General features: G+C 39.9%; 1 protein-coding gene across 1 annotated transcript in view; it reads right to left on the bottom strand.

Annotated features, from left to right (window-relative positions):
- Window positions 1-456: 456 nt before the first annotated feature.
- Window positions 457-19109, bottom strand: part of nusap1 (nucleolar and spindle associated protein 1) — a 32218-nt gene continuing 13565 nt past the window's right edge. Inside the window, exons 5-11 of the mRNA XM_020512737.2 lie at window positions 18595-18711; window positions 13995-14101; window positions 10159-10352; window positions 9635-9801; window positions 6198-6302; window positions 4219-4333; window positions 457-1975 (exon numbers count right to left, since the gene is read on the bottom strand). Of these exons, the coding sequence (XP_020368326.1) occupies window positions 1885-1975; window positions 4219-4333; window positions 6198-6302; window positions 9635-9801; window positions 10159-10352; window positions 13995-14101; window positions 18595-18711 (896 nt within the window). The 3' untranslated portion in view covers window positions 457-1884. The remainder of the gene's footprint in view (window positions 1976-4218; window positions 4334-6197; window positions 6303-9634; window positions 9802-10158; window positions 10353-13994; window positions 14102-18594; window positions 18712-19109) is intronic.

Genomic DNA, 19109 nt, shown 5'->3' with positions numbered 1-19109 from the left:
TAGTGGCTTGACGGTAAAATTAAAAACATGAAATTTTCAGAAGTTTTTTTATGCCCCCCCCGCAAAGCACCACTTCAAAAAAAAAACCGAGATAAATACAGCTATAGAACTGAGCACAGCAACTTGTTTTTCAGTCACTTCCTAGATCTAATGAAGCAAATGGTGGAACCGACACTTATCCAGGATTCTCAGATCTATGCGGGAGTGAGGTCTGAACACAAGCAAGTGAGAAAAAGAAAGTCAATTAAAGTGTGCACAGAGAACTTTAACAATTGCAGTTGCCTTTAAGAAAGGCAGTTCTATACCTTATTAAATTTTCAGCTTTCTACAGAAAGCTCAAAGGAGGCACCAAAACTGCAATGTATACAAAAAGCAGTAATAAACTTTTCCAACTGCATGAGTGGGCAGGAAGAGAGAGAGGTTTCAAAAAAAAACACACACACCAGATGGGGAAGGAGGGATTGGGGGCGGGGGGGGGGGGGGGGGGAGAGAGCGAGCAGCTCAGTGCGTACCCAGCCAGCAGGATATTATGGCTCTCTAAAATATTTGAAAGAAAAATGAATCTCAGGAAGCTCTACTTAAGTTCAGATTGCTCAGGGCTGCACCATTGCACAGACACACAGTCAACAGTAGCAAAATAAAAAGGAGTGGTGAAGAAAAAAAGTCAAAGCAGAAAATACTGGCACATCAGTGAGCTCGAAACTAATATTAAATATTCTGTCCCAAAAACATGGGAAATGTTTCGAATCCAGGTTGCGAACTTTCTGTGCAGCTCCAGCACACATACATTTCCTCCATTCTGGAGGCACTACACATACAGCTTAACAGATGGCTAAAAGGACCTCATGAAGAAGCTCATTTAAAAAGAGGGTAACTTAATAGAAGATCTAGAATGTTATTGCTCATGTTAAAAATCAGCATTTGCTTTTGGACTTTACAGCTTGTTTAGAATACCCAAGAACTCCAAACAACACCCTTTCCCGCTCTTCTGCCTTTTTTTGGCTCCATGTTGAAACTGAACACCTACCCCACAAGTTTTAAAAAAAAAGCTGTACCTAATCCACTACAGTCTCGCTTCTGGTTTCCAACAACTAGCTAATTATTTTTGCTAAAAAAATGCAAGCTGTAATGCAGTTACTTTGGAGGCATATTAGCCTTTTTTGCACATTATAAACAATGAATTTTAAAGAAATGGCACTAAAATCAGGCTCTCTGGAACAAGACAAGACTAAAAGTTTGAAACAAAAATGGACAGAGGGAAATACTCAAACAAGAATAAGACAAATTCTTCTTGGTTGAACAGAGAAGTACCTCAATCAGTGCTCTGCCAGTTTGGACTTGAAAGGGTGTTAATGCTACTGGAGACATTTCAAGATCTTCAAAATAAAAAGCAAATATTTAAAAGCTGGTAATTAGGTAAAATTAGGTGAGATTTCTCCCAAACGACGTGGAGTGCTTATACAGGTCAGGGATGTCAGTGCTTGTTGGAATTACCTCTCTCCAGTGTGAAACACACCTAGGTGCAGTGCAGCTACTTTCATTCCTTGCTAGCAAACTGCACATCGCCAGGGTCACTTGTGAGGTACGTTCATTCGTTTTTCTCATCATGTCTCCATCCAACCACCATTTGAAGCAACTTTACATAATCATTGATCAGGAAATAGAACAAAACGGTATCTGAAAACCATGGAACTTTAGCAGCGAGATGCCTCACTTAACCAAATAATCTATATTCTCAGTACTGAAATCACATGAATCAAAGTGCTATATACAGAGAAAAGGCTAGAGTTTAAAATGAGAATATTTCAACCAAACGCACATTTTAAAAAAAAAAAGAGTAACAGAATAGACAGTAGAGAGTATTGGTTTCATTCATGACTTCATTCATTTCGTCATGACCAGTCCTCGTCTTGCTCCTATCACATTGTTCTTTCTTTCCTTCCGTTCTTCTAAAAACGTTTCCCGTCGATTCTCCCTGTGACAAAACAGCTTTAGGTTAAAATCCCCAAAACCACCAAGCCTGAAAAACAAAAGCAAAGTCTACACTCTCAAGTTCAGGTCAAGCCACACTCAACCATGATAGCATTTTTAAAACAAAGTATCTAAAGTTTGAGAAGATTTGTAGCTCGGGTTGTGGATGAGATTGTAGACATGCTTGCTGAGCCAGTGGATTTGGTTGAAAGCGTTTCATCACCCTGCCAGGTAACATCATCACTGCGCGTCCGGTGAAGCGTCGGTGTTCTGTTATATATGCCTCAGTTTGTTAGGGTATTTGGTACCACTTTCGCTTCTGTTTCTCAGTGGTTTGTACACAGGGTCTAATTCAATGTGTTTGCCGATGGAGTTCCGGTTAGAATACCAGACCTCCAGGAATTCCTTGGCACATCTTTGTTTGGCTTGTGTGATTATGGCTGTGTTGTCCCAGTCGAATTCAATTATCGAATAACAGCACTATTTACATTCATAAACATCAACCTAGCCAAAGAGACAATTGCCATACTACTGGACGAATCAAGTAGGCAAGCACCCCAGACATCAACAAAATCACCATGAAGCTACTAGATCTGTGTCTCACAACCCACTTCACCTTCAACGACAGCATATACAAACAAATCATTTGAACACCAACGGTATTCCCAATATCAGGATTGATTGCAGAAGCATTAATGCACAGGTTAGAATGGACAGCGCTCCCCACTATACAAGCCAAACTTTGGGTCTGATATTTAAGTGACACCTTCATGATTATCAAACGCACAAAACTAGAAGAAACCCAACAACATACTCACCGGGACAAAATTCACAAAAAACAGAACAACAGACTACCCTTCCTGGACATAATGGTAGAAAGCAAGAACGAAATGGGGAACTTCAGACTAGCATATACAGAAAGGCCACACATATGGACTAAATCCTCAATTACACTTGCAACCACTCCAACGCACCCAAACGGAGCTGCATCAGGATACTATTTAAAACAAGCCACAACACATTGCAGCAACCTGGAACTACGTAAAGCAGAACAGGAGCACCTATACAGAGTCTTCAAAAGGAATGGACACCCAAAAAGCACAATCTGCCATTACCTCAGAGACAGACCACAACAGGAAGACAACACAACCAGACTCACTAATCACCGTATAGTACATCAAGGCCATTTCAGAGATGACTACAAGACTACTCAGACCCCAGGTATCAGGGTAGCCCACAAACTAACAACCACCCCACGACAGCTTCTGACAAACATAAAGGATCCCATACCCACAACTACCGAAACTGGTGTAATATACAAAATACTATGCAAGGACTGTGAGAAATACTACATTAGGCCAAACCAGAAGAAAACCGACAATATCGATACACGAACACCAACTAGCCACCAAGAGACACGATCAATTCTCACTTGTGTCACACAGACAAGGGACAACACATCCATAATTGCACAAGCCAAACACAGAAACACCACAGAATTCCTGGTATTCTAAGCAAGGGCGATGAAACATTTGCAACCAAACCTACCAGCTCGGTGAGCAAGTCTACAACAAAGTTTCACTACAGATGTAACTTATGCAGTTAGGATTTCTACTCCAGTCAAATAACTTGCCATTCAGTCCATGCTGACATGGGAAGATTTTGTAATACCAGTTACCATCATTACCTGCACAGCTGGAGAAAACAAATACCTGCCAGCAGGATGGTGCAAGAGGTGATCCACCACTTTAAAATTAAGGCTTCAAACTTCCATATGAGTGAACATTTAGAAACCACACGATTTAAAGAAATACAAACTGCTCTGTGCATCTACTACTGCTTTTCTGGATGGTATGGAAATGATAAACAATTCATACTTTCTTTTCCTGATTTATCCATAGATTATCCCCCAAATAAGCTTGATAACACCCTAGGGTTTACCCAGAGAAGCAAGCTCACCATCTCACTTCACTCGCCATTTAGTCCAATTTCTGTACATGGACAGAATCCTTGAACACATCTTGGGAATAACCCCACTCAATGTTCAAAATCCATGTATTATTCTGCATTCTGCACAGGGTTTGTTCCCACACAAACAATAAATGATGCTCTTAAAAACAATATTGAGAAAGACAAAAAAAAAGTCAAGGAACCACACAGATAGCTTACCAAATTCTAAATGCAATACATTAGCAAATTGAAACAATGGTACATGGATTGGAGACCTAACTGAAGGCAAATCCTCACCTGGTCTGTAATTTTGGTTGCTTTGGATCCTTTTTGAGAGAACAAGCACTCATATTCAGGGTTTTACTTTGAGCCACCTTGTTCTCTTTCATCTCTTCCCAACTTTTCAGCTTCCCTGCAGAATAATGAGTCATTAGATTGGGCAGAGTTTCATGATTCATGACTTTCAACGCAATGTTGCATTCTCAATTAGAAATAAAAAATTTATTGTAAACCCATGGCATCAACTAATGGAATGCCATCCGTTTGACAAAGAGCGGCTTTGTTTGCAGCAAGGAGATCTCCTGGTATACTCCTTTCAGATCAGGTCAAGTCAAGCAGGTAGAACTCATTCACCCAATCCGCTGTAAATATGGCCATTAAGAGCTTATTGTGGAGATAATTTAAGTCACCCTCCAATCAATCTGTTATAAGGATATACAGTACAGCTCACTGTTTTTCAGCAAAAACAGAGAAATTGCTGGAAGAGCTCAGCAGATCTGACAGTATCTGTGGAGAAAAATCAGAGTTAAGGATTCAGGTTGAGTGACCCTTCCTCAGAACAGACCTGCTGAGCTTTTCCAGCAATTTCTTTGCTTTTAATTAACAGCATCCACGGTTCTTTCGTGTTTTACTTTGGCTCTGTAGCAGTTGAAGCATATTGGGCTATTCCAGACACCAGAATGCCCCAAGTGAACACTGGTGAAGAAATGTAAATTGACAGCACAGATGGTTCCTACCATCAGTTAAAGATAGGAGTTTGATAGGTAGGGATCAGCTCTATCTTATTCTTTCTGCAGATTTGTTGCCAAGAAGTCATTCAGCCCATTGTGACTGCACTGGCTCTTTAAATTTGCGCCAGTCTACTGCCTTTCACCCATAACCCTGCACCCCATTTTTATCCAAATAACCACTGCATGCCCTTTTGGAATATCTCAGTTGAACCAAGAGACAGCTGGATGTGGCCTGGCAGCTAAAGGGATTAACGGGCATGGAGAGAAAGCAGGAGTGGAATATTGAAATTGCAAGATCAGCCAATGATCATATTGAGGCCGAATGGCCTACTCCTTCAGTATTTTCCAAGTACATGTAGGCATCAGAAGACAGGGTTAGATTTAGCCACTATTACTGCGAGCAAGTAATACATCAATATGCACTATCTAGGAGAATGGCTCCTCAACCAAGTGGCTAAAGGTTACATTCTTGCAGACAAGAAGCACAGGAAGAGTGGGTAGTTCTAAAAGAATAACAGTGGTAACACTTAAATCCACACAAATTGTTGGAGACTGCAGCTGAAATCAGAATTTTGCAACAGTTGGAGGTCACTCAGTCCACATCCTGAAACCTTGATCTTTGACAGAGACATCCATTATTCCTACAACCCTGCTGTCTCCTCACAGTACCATATGTGTTAGGTTTGAAAATGGCACCCAAACTATGATTCCTTATTTTAGAAAATCAAGATCAGCAGAAACTTAAAAATGGTTGGAGGCGTTTAGTCTTAAGGAGAGCCTAGAGAAACCATTCTCAATACAAAGGTTTAGAGGAGATCTTACAGAAAGATCTTTATAACTAAGGGTGTTCAAATCAAAAAGCTAGTATTGGGGGCATCCTTTTGACAATTTAAGGGATTAGGAGGATTAATACAATAAATACAACATGGAACAATGTAGGGTAGGAACGGGGCCTTCGGCCCACCATGTCTGTGCCGACTATGATGCCATTTTAAACTAATCCCATCTGCCTGACACAGAACATGGAACAGTACAGCATCAATTTTTAAAAAGATGAAGTAAATATTTGTGTGAAGAGACCAATTAATAAGAATATGGATAACTGCATTACTTTTTCCAGAGTTGACACAGGTGTGATGAGCAAAGTGGCCTCCAATGCTGCAAAATTCTACAGTTCCAAGTGCAGAACATACATTTATTATTATTTTTACTTTGACCAGAGAGAGGAATCAAAGCAAAAATGCAGCTGAAGAGATGCGTACTGACCTTTGTGTGGCTTGTATCGAAGAGGGCGAGACAAACTTGCCTGCAAGTCAAACTTTTTTTTGGTTCCAGGAGTAGTATTGCCAGAGAACCGGTAGGGAGTAACAACTGAAACCAGGGAATAATAACTAGATCATTCAAAAAGCCTTAAGTAAATTTATATTCTCTAAAATGTGTTAGTAAATAGCAAATTTTAAAAAAAGGCACAGTCCAATACTCTTCAAATCATTCTTCATATTTCAGACCCTTAATTCTTCTCATATGTTGAGCACCAAGATATGAGAAGAATTACTTGATACAGCAAGATATGAGAAGTTAGCCATTTAGTTGCCTAAGGCCTCTTCTATATTCAATGTGACTGTGACAAAAGAGGAATGGAAGTAAATTACATTACCAAGTTTGATTTGAGATCAATTTAAATCAGAGACTGGCTAATTGGCCCAGCATTAATTTATGCAAGCAATTCAGGCCTTTAATGCTGAAAGACCTGGCTCTAGTTTCTGTGCTATAGGCTTTGGTTTCCTCTTTCTCTACTCAATGTTTTCCCATGATTTCTCAATGACTTCAAATCACTCATTAAATCAGCTATTACAACCCTTGTTTTGCAAATGCTCCTCATTTAAAATTTTGGAGGCTAGGTATCATACTGTTGCATTTGAACCGCGCTCCTTTCAAGATCAGTGTAGCCATGTACATGTGCGGTGCCCAAAACTGGTTAATTCTTCAGGTATGCCTCAACAGGGCTTTCTGCAGCTGAAGCACGACTTGTAATCCCATTTATTCCACAATTCTAGCTATAAAGACAGACAGACATTCTATTAGAATTTTGGATTTTCTATGTTTCATGAGATTTTAATGACCTCTGTATCTGGATCTCCAAGTCTCTGAACCTCCACTGTTTCTAACATGTCACTATTTAGATATACTCTCTTTTATTCTTTTAGGTCCAAATGGATGATTTTACACATATTTAGATTACAGCTTTCCCTCTAGCAAATCGGGCTATTTTAATCTTATCATCACCTATCTGCCCAATCTTTGCATCATTAGCATACTAATGCCATCATGCAAGTTGTTTATAAATATAATTGAATGATTGAGGCCCAAACACAGATTCTTATGGCGCCGGAGGCACATTTTGTTACTTAGACTACTTGTACATTATTTCCACCATCTCCTGCTTCTTAGCTAAAATTTTTTAAACCATGTCTATTGTTTTGCTTTCAATTTCATAAGCTTCAAAATTGAACAGTATTGTTATTGAGTCCATATAAATGACATCCATTTGGTCATTTTTCAAAACATCTACAAGCTTATACCAACTCTCTGATCAGCTGAAAATTTAAAAAGGAGTTCAGTCACCCAATCTTTCTATTCACCATGTCAACTATTGCGGTTTTCATCAGACTTGCTTAAAGTCATTCCAACAAGATACCCAGGACTTCTGCAAATTCATTCTGTGTTAACCATTTTCCCTTCCAATGGGCAGTGCTTCAATTTTACCTGCTATTATTCTATCCATTTACATATTTTGTTCCAAAATTATGTCATTGTTCAGCTGCCTCTTCAAATTTCTACGTGGTATCAAATTAGGTTAGCTTGCACCAAGCTGGTGCTATGCTATCAATTAAAATGTAGTAATCCCAAACAGCACTTCATCTAGTTGTTACAATTGTTTTCCCTACCCATACTCCAAGTAAGCATTCTATCTTCAATCAACATATCTATTTCCAGGGTTTATTATGAATCTCCACGATGAATCCACGAATCTTCGACGATACGAAGGTGGGTCACGTTGCGGACAGTGCAGAGGGCTGTTTCTAGGTTACAAAGGGACATTGATAGAATGCAGAGCTGGGCTGAGAAGTGGCAGATAAAGTTTAACCCTGAAAAGTGTGAGGTGATTCATTTTGGAAGGACAAACTTGAAAGCAGAATACAGGGTTAATGGAAAGATTCTTGGCAGTGTGGAGGAGCAGAGGGATCTTGGGGTTCATGTTCACAGTTCCCTGAGAGCTGCCACCCAGGTAGATAGCGTTGTTAAGAAGGCATATGGTGTGTGAGCTTTCATTAATAGTGGGATTGAGTTCAAGAGCCGTGAAGTTATGCTCCAGCTATACAAAAGCCTGGTTCGGCCACATCTGGAATATTGTGACCAGTTCTGGTCACCTCATTACAGGAAAGATGTGAAAGCGTTGGAAAAGGTGCAGAGGAGATTTACCAGGATGTTGCCTGGAATGGAGGGAAGGTCTTACGAGGAAAGGTTGAGAGAGCTAGGGCTTTTCTCTTTAGAACGACGAAGGATAAGAGGTGACTTGATAGAGGTGTACAAAATGATCAGAGGTATAGATAGAGTAGACAGCCAGAGACTTTTTCCTAGGGTGGAGGTAGCTTTTACGAGGGGACATAGTTTTAAAGTGAAAGGAGGTAGATAGATATCGGGGAAACATCAGAGGTAGGTTCTTTACTCAGAGAGTGGTAGGGGCGTGGAATGTATTGCCGGAGAGGGTAGTGGAGTCAGCTTCATTAGGGGCATTTAAGCGGCTATTAGATAGGCATATGGATGATAGTATAAGGTAGCGGTGGAGGTTAGATAGACCTTAGGTTTCGGGTAAAAGTTCGACACAACATCGTGGGCCGAAGGGCCTGTACTGTGCTCTACTGTTCTATGTTCTATGTTCCACAGCACTGAATTTCATATGAAACTTCTTCAGAAAGCCAAGCTGATATTCACTTTTCAACAATGTTGTTTGTTCTTCAAATAAATACCAAGGATGATGTAACAGGATCCATTTCCTCTTCTGGCTGCAGTTTAATAAACCATTATACAGAAATTAAGTAAGTTTACTCCCAACAAGCAATTTCAGTATGGCTCAAGTGGATCATTAAAAGGAGCCAGGAACTGGCCATGTAACTACAGGGTTTACATACCATTGATTAAGAGTGCTTGGTACTCAGTAATGTTAAAATGTAGCATTCTTCTTGAGTTCTCTTCCCAGAGACAGCTCTTTTGCAATTATTTACTGAACCACAGCAAAGTGCCATATTTCCTTTTTTATTAGAGGTAGAGGGAGGAGGCTGATCCTGAATTTACTTTAGCAAGAGCAGGGAACGAACCTGGCACTAATCTGACTCACATACTAGCCATCTTGCCAACTTAACTCAACTTAACTTGTGCAACCAATTAGTTAAGTTGGCAAGAGATAGTAAGAACTGCCGATGCTGGAGTCTTCTTCGCTTCTGAAGGGTCCCTGAAACATCAGCTTTCCTGCTCCTCTGATGCTGCCTGGCCTGCTGTGTTCCTCCAGCTCCACGCTGTGCTATCTCTGACCCCAGCATCAGCAGTTCTTACTATCTCTTGCCAACTTAACTAATTGGTTACACAAGAGAGCATGCAAAAACAAAGCAACTTAAAAAATCTTGAAACTATTGAAGCAGTACCTGTAGTTTGAGCAGGGTTACTAGTATTGCTGCAAGTTTGCTTCTGGCCTATAGGTTTCTCTGGTCCAGATGGTCTGACTTTTTTCACTTCACTGCCTGGGTTAAACTTCCTGGTTGGAGTTTTCATCATACCCTGTTTATCAATATCCTTGGCAGTATCGGTAAACCTGTATGTCATAATAGATATTTAAAATCTACATGCTAACTGAAACACAACTGAGTGATAGTTTTCTCAATCTCCTATCAAAAGAGCAATGAGTAAGAACTAGGAAAAAGTGAAGAAGCAATAGAATTAACCAGTTAACATATGAATAATTAAAGTCAAAAACACCATATTATTCTGAGAACGCACCTCCAACCTAACCCAAGTTTGGCTTCCAATCAAATAGATTTATTTTTAGAAAGGCACATTATCAATTCTTTCTGACCATTGCGCTGAAGTACTTAAATGGCCTTAAATCACAAGCATTTACTCAGCAAACAGCATTTACTGGATTTTATTGAAAGTAGTTGACAAATGTTACCTGACATTCATTTTGGTGACAGAGTACACTGACGGTTTGAAGACTGATTTTTCATCTAAGGTGACTGTCGCAGAGTTACGTGCTGATTTACGTTGGTTGGCAGGTGTTAAAAATTGGTTATTTTTTGATGTCTGACGTTCTGGGCTAAAGAAATTGGATAAGTTCTTCATATCTTTCTGTTCATTCACCGATTTCTTTTAAAAAAAAAAAAAGGAAAATCACAAACTTTACAAAGCTTAGAAAAAAAGAGAAAGGCGAAAACAAAGCTGCACCTCAATTAAACCAGCACTGGATACAAATTGAATCTAAACTGTTTCAAACGCTGCCTACAAAATTAAATCAGAGTTGAAGACTGGATGCTGGAGACAATGTTCTAACAGGAAAGGAATGTGGTACTACAGACTTGCATGTCTTCCATTCACTTCAGCAAAGTAAAACCAGCCAGTCATAGACAAAAGTCAGAGATGTACAGCACGGAAACAAATGCTTCGGTCCAACATATCCTAAATTAATCTAGTCCCATTTGCCATCATTTGGTCCATATTCCTCTAAACCTTTCCTATTCATATACCCATTCAGATGCCTTTTAAATGTTGTAATTGTACCAGTCTCCACCACTTCCTCTGGCAACTCATTCCATACACGCACCACCCTCTGCATGGAAAAAGTTGCCCCTTAGGTCCCCTTTATATCTTTCCCCTCTCACCTTAAACATATGCCCTCTAGTTTTGGACTCTGCTACCATGAGGGAAAAAAAAAAGGCCTTGACTGTTTACCCAATCCACGCCCCTCATGATTTTATAAACCTTTGTAAGGTCACCCACTCAGCATCCAACACTCCAGGGAAAATAGCCCCAGACGATTCAGCCTCTCTTTTGGTCAAACCTTCCAACTCTGGCAACATTCTTCCAAATCTATTCTGAAGCCTTTCAAGTTTCACAACATCCTTCCTACAGCAGGGAGACCAGAACTGCATGCAGTATTCCAAAAGTGACCTCACCAATGTCCTGTACAGTTGCAACATGACCTTCCAATGCCTATACTCAATGCACCGACCAATAAAGACAAGCATACCAAACACCTTCTTCACTATCCTGTCTACCGCACTCCAAGGTCCCTTTGCTCAGCAACTTCCCCTGGACCTTACCCTTAAGTGTATAAGTCCTGCCCTGATTTGCCTTTCCAAAATGCAGCGCCTCACATTAATCTAAATTAAACTCCATCTGCCACTCCTCAGCCCATTGGCCCATCTGATCACAATCCCATCGTACTCTGAGGTAACCTTCTTTGTCGCTGTCCAAATTTGGTGTCATCTGCAAACTTACTAAACATACCTCCTATGTTCACATCCAAACCATTTATATAAGTGACAAATAGCAGTGGACCCATTGTTGGTCACAGGCCTCCAGTCTGAAAAGCAACCCTCCACCACCATCCTCTGTCTTCTACCTTCGAGCCAGACCTGTATCTAAACGGCTAGTTGTCCGTGTATTCCATATGATCTAACCTTGCTAACCAGTCTTCAGGAGGAACCCTGTCAAATGCCTTACTGAAGTCCATATAGATCATGGCCACCGCTCTGCCCTCAAATCAACTTTGTTACTTCAAAAAAATAAAAAAACAACTCAAGCAAGTTAGTGAGACACAATTTCCCACACAAAAAGCCATGTTGACTATCCCTAATCAGTCCTTGCCTTTCCAAACGAATGTAAAGCCTGTAGCTCAGGATTTCCTCCAAACAACTTGCCCACCATTGATGTCCGGCTCAGATGACGATCATCAAGCAAGGAATTAAAGTTTTAACTAAATGACACATCTGAACCTTTTACATTATCTACTAGCAAGTTTTTCAGGACTTTCATTATACCCATGAAAAAATTAAACATATTCTTTAAATCAAAGCAATAATGCTTTCTACTTGCAAATTGTTGGATTAAAAAAAGCATTGAGGAATTTGTACACAATATTAACACATTAAGTGCAGCTTTGGATTACTTTATAGAAAACATATTAAAGTCTTGAAAAAAGCTTCAGAGAGTAGAAATGTCAGAATACTGCTGATCATCTGATACTGTAGGAATAATCCAGTATCTGCAGTACTTGAAATATCTATCCAATTCAACTTTGAAACACTGTATTCAATATACGTTTCCACACTTTATCAGGTAGGGCATTCAAAATGAAAATAACACACTTGAGCACTATTTTATGAAATGGAGATATCAGTAGTTTTCTTTAGTAATCCACGTTTTTAAAAAAAAAATTACATGTTTGTTAATTTTCTCCTGGATTATAGTTTCTGAGAAGCTCCTCCACCAAGGTGCATCATATTCAGGCTGAGTGACTTATCCATTCAAGTATTTGGCGACAAAAGCAACAAAAACAAAAAGAAAGCAATAGCTTCAGTGTGCAGCTGGCATCACCATTACTGACCTACTAGACTCCTTAGATGTGCGAACTTAATTCTCGAACACCTAATTCTAATTAGAAATCATAAAAGAAATATGAAAACAGTCAAAATTAACATTTACAACTTGACAATTTAAAAACATCTGAAATGCTTCAATCTAGAAAACAGAGAATTGAAGCTACAGAAGGAGTAGGAGAATGTAAAGTATGTGCGGAAAAAAAAAAATTGAAGCAGCTTTCTTGAAAAATCAAAGACTTTCAAAAAGGTAATTGAATAATTACCTGGAGGGAACATTTTTATGGCTCTCAGGAAGACAGAGGTGAGTTAATTTAGTGAGTTACACTTGCAGAGAGCTGGCACAAAACATTACAGGACAAATGGTCTCCATCTGTGTTGTAATCATTCAATGGCTTACAATAACATCAGAGGGAACTTGGGGGAGAAAAAAAAAAAGGAGTAGGCCAGTGAAGGCGGCTGTGGAAACATCTCTGCAGGAGAACAGATTTGGAAGGTAGAAATAGTCTAGAGACAGCACTCCCATTTACATCAAGTAACCATAATCATTCCTTCTAAAGTGTTGTGGATAATACAATGAAATCCCAGAACAAGGGAAAAAATAAAAACCTCACCCGCAAAATCAAAACTGCTTTCTTGGGTGTCCGTATTCTGATAGCATTAGTGCATTATTTGCCCAGAGAAGATATCGCACAATCAAACCCAAATATCCAACACGTATAAACTCCTTTCTCACCAGGGCTAATGTACACAATCAGCAACAAGAAATGTAGCCGCATGGGGTAACAGAGACCATCTGAAGTAGCCTTGGTGAAAGCAGTTAACATTGCAATTAGCATGAAGGGAAGCTGGTACTTCTAATCTGCCTGGGTAGATATCATGCAACAAGGTATACTTGGTCATCTAAACTAAAACTGAAGTGAGGATATGAAATGCTACAACCAAAAACCAACATCCCCAGAAAACTCTTCTGCCCATCCAATATCCAGGAGTAAAGAAAATAGTTCACTTTTTGGAATTCATTTTAAAATACATGGGCACAACAGTCACTCATCTGCTGAATGTACACATCAGAACATTAGCATGTGCTTCATATAGTTTCCTACTACCAGAAACTGCTTGCAATTGATAGACCTAGAGTGTGGGCAGGGTCAAAGCTGGCGCCATTGGCTATAATATTACACATCTAATAGGTCAACTGTTGTACCTTCATTAGCAAAGAGACAATATATATAATAAAAAAGTCTATGTAATTTTAATGATAGTAGGAACTGCTGATGCTGGAGTCTGAGATAACAAGGTGTAGAGCTGGATGAACACAGCAGGCCAGGCAGCATCCGAGGAGCAGGAGAGCTGACGTTTCGGGTCTGAACCCTTCTTCAGAAAAAAAAAATTTTAGACTTGCCCTCACCTGTTTGATAGGGTTACCAAAAGTTTCAAAGCGTTTCCTTTTTCGTTCAATGTACAGGTCAATTGACTCCATCTTGTTGAAATTAGCTTGATGAATCTTTTTCCAGTCTACAGATATCACATGCTGTGTTAACACATGGATCTCAATTCTGAATATCAAAGCATAAACCATAGAATTTCACAAAACACAAATTAATAACGTTGATCTCACAAAACTCTCTGTGGTACCTTATCATAGACATTTTGGATGTTTATTCATTCCCATGCCCACTGTGTTATCCTAGTCTACTCTTACTTCTTTAAACAACATGGCCTTTTTTAGAATCTGAGCTGACTTGCAAAATCATTTTGTATCTCTAGATGTTTATTTCTCATCTTTTGAGAGATTCTAGCTTCTTTCTTGCTACTAATCTTAAATTAAATTGTTTTATTTAACTCCCATTTATGGAAATAAGAATGGCATTTGATTAATCACTAAAATTATCCATTAAAAAGAACTGTGGATGTTGGACTTGAGACAAAAACAATTAACATTTCAAGTCTGGTGACTCAAAAGGTTAACTCTGCTTTCTGATACGATTCAGTATGTGGACATACCAGACAAGGTGTAAAACTTGACCCACTCTTGAGAAATAAGGCAGGGCAGGTGACTGAGGTGTCAGTGGAGGATCACTTTGCGACCAGTGACGATAATTCTGTTAGTTTTAAAATAGTGATGGAAAAGGATGGAACAGATCTAGAAGTTAAAGTTCTCAATTGGAGGAAGGCCAATCTTGACAGGATTGAGCAAGAACTTTCAAAAGTTGATTGGGGTACCTGTTCACAGGTAAAATGACAGCTCGAAAATGGGAAGCCTTCACAAACAAAAAAAAGGATAACGAGAGTCCAGAGACAGTATGCTCCTGTTAAGGCAAAGGGCAAGGCCAGGTGGTGTAGGGAATGCTGGACGACTACAGAAATTGAGGTTTTGGTCAAGAAAAGGAAAGAAGCATGTGTCAGGTACGGACAGCAGGGATCGAGCGAATCCCTAGAAAGGTATAAAAGGCAGTTGGAGTATACTTAACAGCGAAATCAGGACGGCAAAAGGAGGACATGAAATAGCTTTGGCAAATAGTGTTAAGGAGAATCTAAAAGGGATTCTACAAATACATTAAAAGGACAAAAAAAAAGGGTAACTAGGAAGAGAATACGGCCCCTTAAAAATCTGCGAAGCGCTTATGTGCAGAACCGCAGGAGATGGGTGAGATACTAAATAAGTATTTTGCATCAGTGATTACTCTCGAGAAGGATATGGAAGATAGAAAGCATGGGGAAATATTAGTGACATCTTGGAAAAAAAAAATGCCCATATTACAGAGGTGGTGGTGCTGGACATCTTAAAAACACATAAAAAGGTGAATAAATCCCCAGGACCTGAACAGGCATGCCCTAGAACACAGTGGGAAGTGAGGAAAGACATTGCTGGGCACCTTGCTGAGATATTTGTATCATCTATAGCCACAGGTGAGGTGCCGGAAAACCGGAGGTTGGCTAACGTGGTGTCGCTATTCAAAAAATGGTGGTAAGGAAAAACCAGGGACCTCTAGACTGGTGTGCCTGACATCAGTGGTGGGCAAGTTGTTGCAGAGAATCTGAGGGACAGAACTTACAGGTCTTTGGAAAGGCAAGGACTGATTAGGGATAGTCAACATGGCTTTGTGTGTGGGAAATTGTGTCTCACTAACTTGATTGAGATTTTAAAGCAGTAACAAACAGTATTGATTGAGGGCAGAGCGGTGGCCATGATCTATACGGACTTCAGTAAGATGTTGGCTCAAAAGGTAGAAGACAGAGGGTTGTGGTGGAGGGTTGCTTTTCAGATTGGAGGCCTGTGACCAGCAGTGTGCCACAAGGATCAGTGCTGGATCCACTGCTTTTGGTCATTTATATAAATGGTTTGGATGTGAACACAGGACATATGATCACTGTGAGGACACCAAAATTGGAGGTGTGGTGCACAGCGAAGGTTACCTCAGTGTACAACGGGATCTTGATCAGAAGGGCCAAGGAGCTGAGGAGAAGCAAATGGAGTTTAATTTAGATAAATGTGAAGTGCTGCATTTTGGAAAGGCAAATCAGGGCAGGATTTCTACACTTCAAGGTAAGGTCCAGGGGAGTGTTGCTGAACGAAGATTTTGGAGTGCAGTTTCATAGTCCCTTGAATGTGGAGTGTTAGCTAGACAGGATAGTAAAGACGACATTTGGTATGTTTGCCTTTATTGGTCAGTGCATCGAGTATAGGCATTGGGAGGTCATATTGCAGCTGTACAGGACAATGGCGAGGTCACTACTGGAGTAGTGTGTGCAATTCTGGTCTCCCTGCTATAGGAAGGATGTTGTGAAACTTGAAAGGGTTCAGAAAAGATTTACAAGGATGTTGTCAGGGTTGGAGGGTTTGAGGTACAGGGACAGGTGGAACAGACTGGGGCTATTTTCCCTAGAGCGTCAGAGGCTGAGGGGCATGAATAGGGTAAAATAGGCAAGGTCTTTACCCCAAGGCATAGGTTTAAAGTGAGATGGGAAAGATTTACAAAGGACCTAAGGGGCAACTTTTTCACGCAGAGGGTGGTGCATGTATGGAATGAGCTTCCAAAAGGAAGTGGAGGAGGCTGGTACAATCACAACATTTAAAAAGGCACCGGAGGTATATGAATAGGAAAGGTTTTAGAGGGATATTGGCCAAATGCTGGCAAATAGGACTAGATTTATATAGGATATCCTGTCGGCATGGACAAGTTGGACCGAAGCGTCTGTTTCCCTGCTGTTTCTCGCTATAACTCTGTTTGCCATATCATTTAGGTGTCACTTTAGCAACTTAACTTATATATCACCCCGCTTTGTCATTTCCCACATGAACATTATAAACACAACATAACATAAGGAAATTATAGGACAGGTGACCAAATACTCGGACGGGTAGGTTTTTGATGAGTGTCCTAAAATAAGAAAGATGAAATTGGTGTAGGGACAGCAGTCCAGAACTTCAACCTAGGCATCTGAATGGTAGAGTAGTTTACACACAGGATTCTCAAAAGATAAAATTACTGAAGTGCAGATATCCGAGAACAGTAGAGTGGAGAATCAAAGGTCAGGAGAGGTGAAGCCATGGAGTGATTTGGAAAATAAGGATTACATTTAAAAATAAAACCAACATGTTGCTTGATTGGAAGACAACATAGGTCAGTGGGCAAAAATGCTATAAAATTATGCTTTATAAAAAGAGTTAAACCATGCATGCAGATTCTGTAACTAAATTTAAATTAACTCTTGTAACCCTAGCCTGAATATTAATCTTTAACTGTATGAAGTTGAATAAGTCTGGTTAGAGCTGATATAGATTGACAAGAAATTCTAGACGAGGGAGAATTCTATGGCTAGAATACATAGGAACAAATGTCAGATTCTCAAGGTCAAGTGGAAAATCAACTGCGTGCCTTGGTAATTGGTCAGTTGATTCAAATGTGCTTAAAAAAGGAGATTTATAAACTATTTAGGTTATAAGAAAGGAGGATGGTGTAGTGCTAGTGCCCTATGTCTGAGGCCAGTGGTCCAGTCCCACCTGAGTCATAACATCTCTGAACAGGTTGGTTAGAAAATAACTATAAACGAGTGGAAATTGAAAACATGTTTCCTGGTAACAGAGAGAAAGCAGATCCAAGAACAGTCTCTTTACCCAGGATTCAGGAAGCCAGAGCAGAGTATACAAGTCTAAAGAGACAAAAGTTTAAGTAATTGTCAAGAGTTGAGAAGTCTAAAAACGAATGCAGTCTGGACTTTTGCATGTTCCATTATGTACAGCTGGATTGCGAAGTATAACCTGTTACGCTGCAATAATTATTGCCTAATTCACAGTACTTGGTAAAGTTAAGATACATGCAGTTTAAGAAGAGTAGAATGTTGCAGACCAGCCAGGAATGCACTGGAATTGTCAAGTCTGAAGGCATTGAGGGTGTTTAATAAAAAAAGAGCTGAGGCAGGATCAAAGGTTATGGGAGGGCGAAATAGATATTCTTAGTAACGGAACAAAGATGAGCTTCTTGCTCATCTTCGAGTCAAGTGTGACAACAAGGTTGCCATAACCAATGGCTCCTTTATCTTTCTGCCTGAAGAGTTGAACATGGCTCCTAGTTCTACTTCATTAGTGTAGTTGCTTCTTCAGTAAAAGCAGATACAAATAGTGTGCATTATAGGTAGACAGTCACATGTATGGAGTTCATACTCAATTTACTAAAAGACATGTGTCATGAATGCAAAGAGATTTTTAAACCACAAGTACCCAGGGAATCAGTACTGAAAACAAAACAAAAACAAAACAAAAAAAAAAAGCTGAAAATTCACAGCAGGTCAGGTAGCACCCATGGAGAGAGAGCAAGCTAACAGATTTGCTCCTACCTGGGGAACTCTTCAAATTCAATGTCAGCATCAAGTAGTTCCATTATCAGATCCATCATAGATTTCATACAATATACAATAATCTTAAGCACAACATAGCAAAACAAGTGTAGGACACAATGGCAATGCCCCGATACCAAACGACTATCGCAATTACAATACTTTCTTACCAGGGGTCACATGATTTAGTCCAGTTTTCCCAACTGCAGCAGGAGATTTGAGACCAAGTTTCCCAGTTGCTCGAATAAGACGTGGAATTTTGTCAGTCTTCGATTGAGCAGTAGTTCCTATAACAAAAGAAATACAGCACCAATAATAAATGATTCATCAGACTAGTGAAGCTACAAGTCACCATTGCTTGCATGTCAAACAGGGCAAGCAGAATACTACAGAGTTAAGGTGATCCATAACTAACAGATCAGGTCGAAGCACTGTAATCCTGCTACATCCTGTCATAATGAATGGTGGACAATTCAACAACTAACAGGAGGTGTAGCCTTCCACAAGTATTCCTATCCTCAAATGATGCAGAAACCCAGCACATTAGTACACAACACAAGGCTAAATTGCCACAGTATACTTGGTCCACAAAATGCTGAAGAATCCAACCCAGCCAACTACAGCCCTATTTGTCTACTCTCGAACAAAGTGATGGAAGATTTGTAAACAGCATGCTCAAACAGCA

The sequence above is a fragment of the Rhincodon typus genome, chromosome 8 (genome assembly GCF_021869965.1).
Source record: "Rhincodon typus isolate 14 chromosome 8, sRhiTyp1.1, whole genome shotgun sequence".
Classification (NCBI taxonomy): domain Eukaryota; kingdom Metazoa; phylum Chordata; class Chondrichthyes; order Orectolobiformes; family Rhincodontidae; genus Rhincodon; species Rhincodon typus.
The sequence above is the reverse complement of the archived record's forward strand: the minus strand, read 5'-3'. Positions and strand labels throughout refer to the sequence as shown.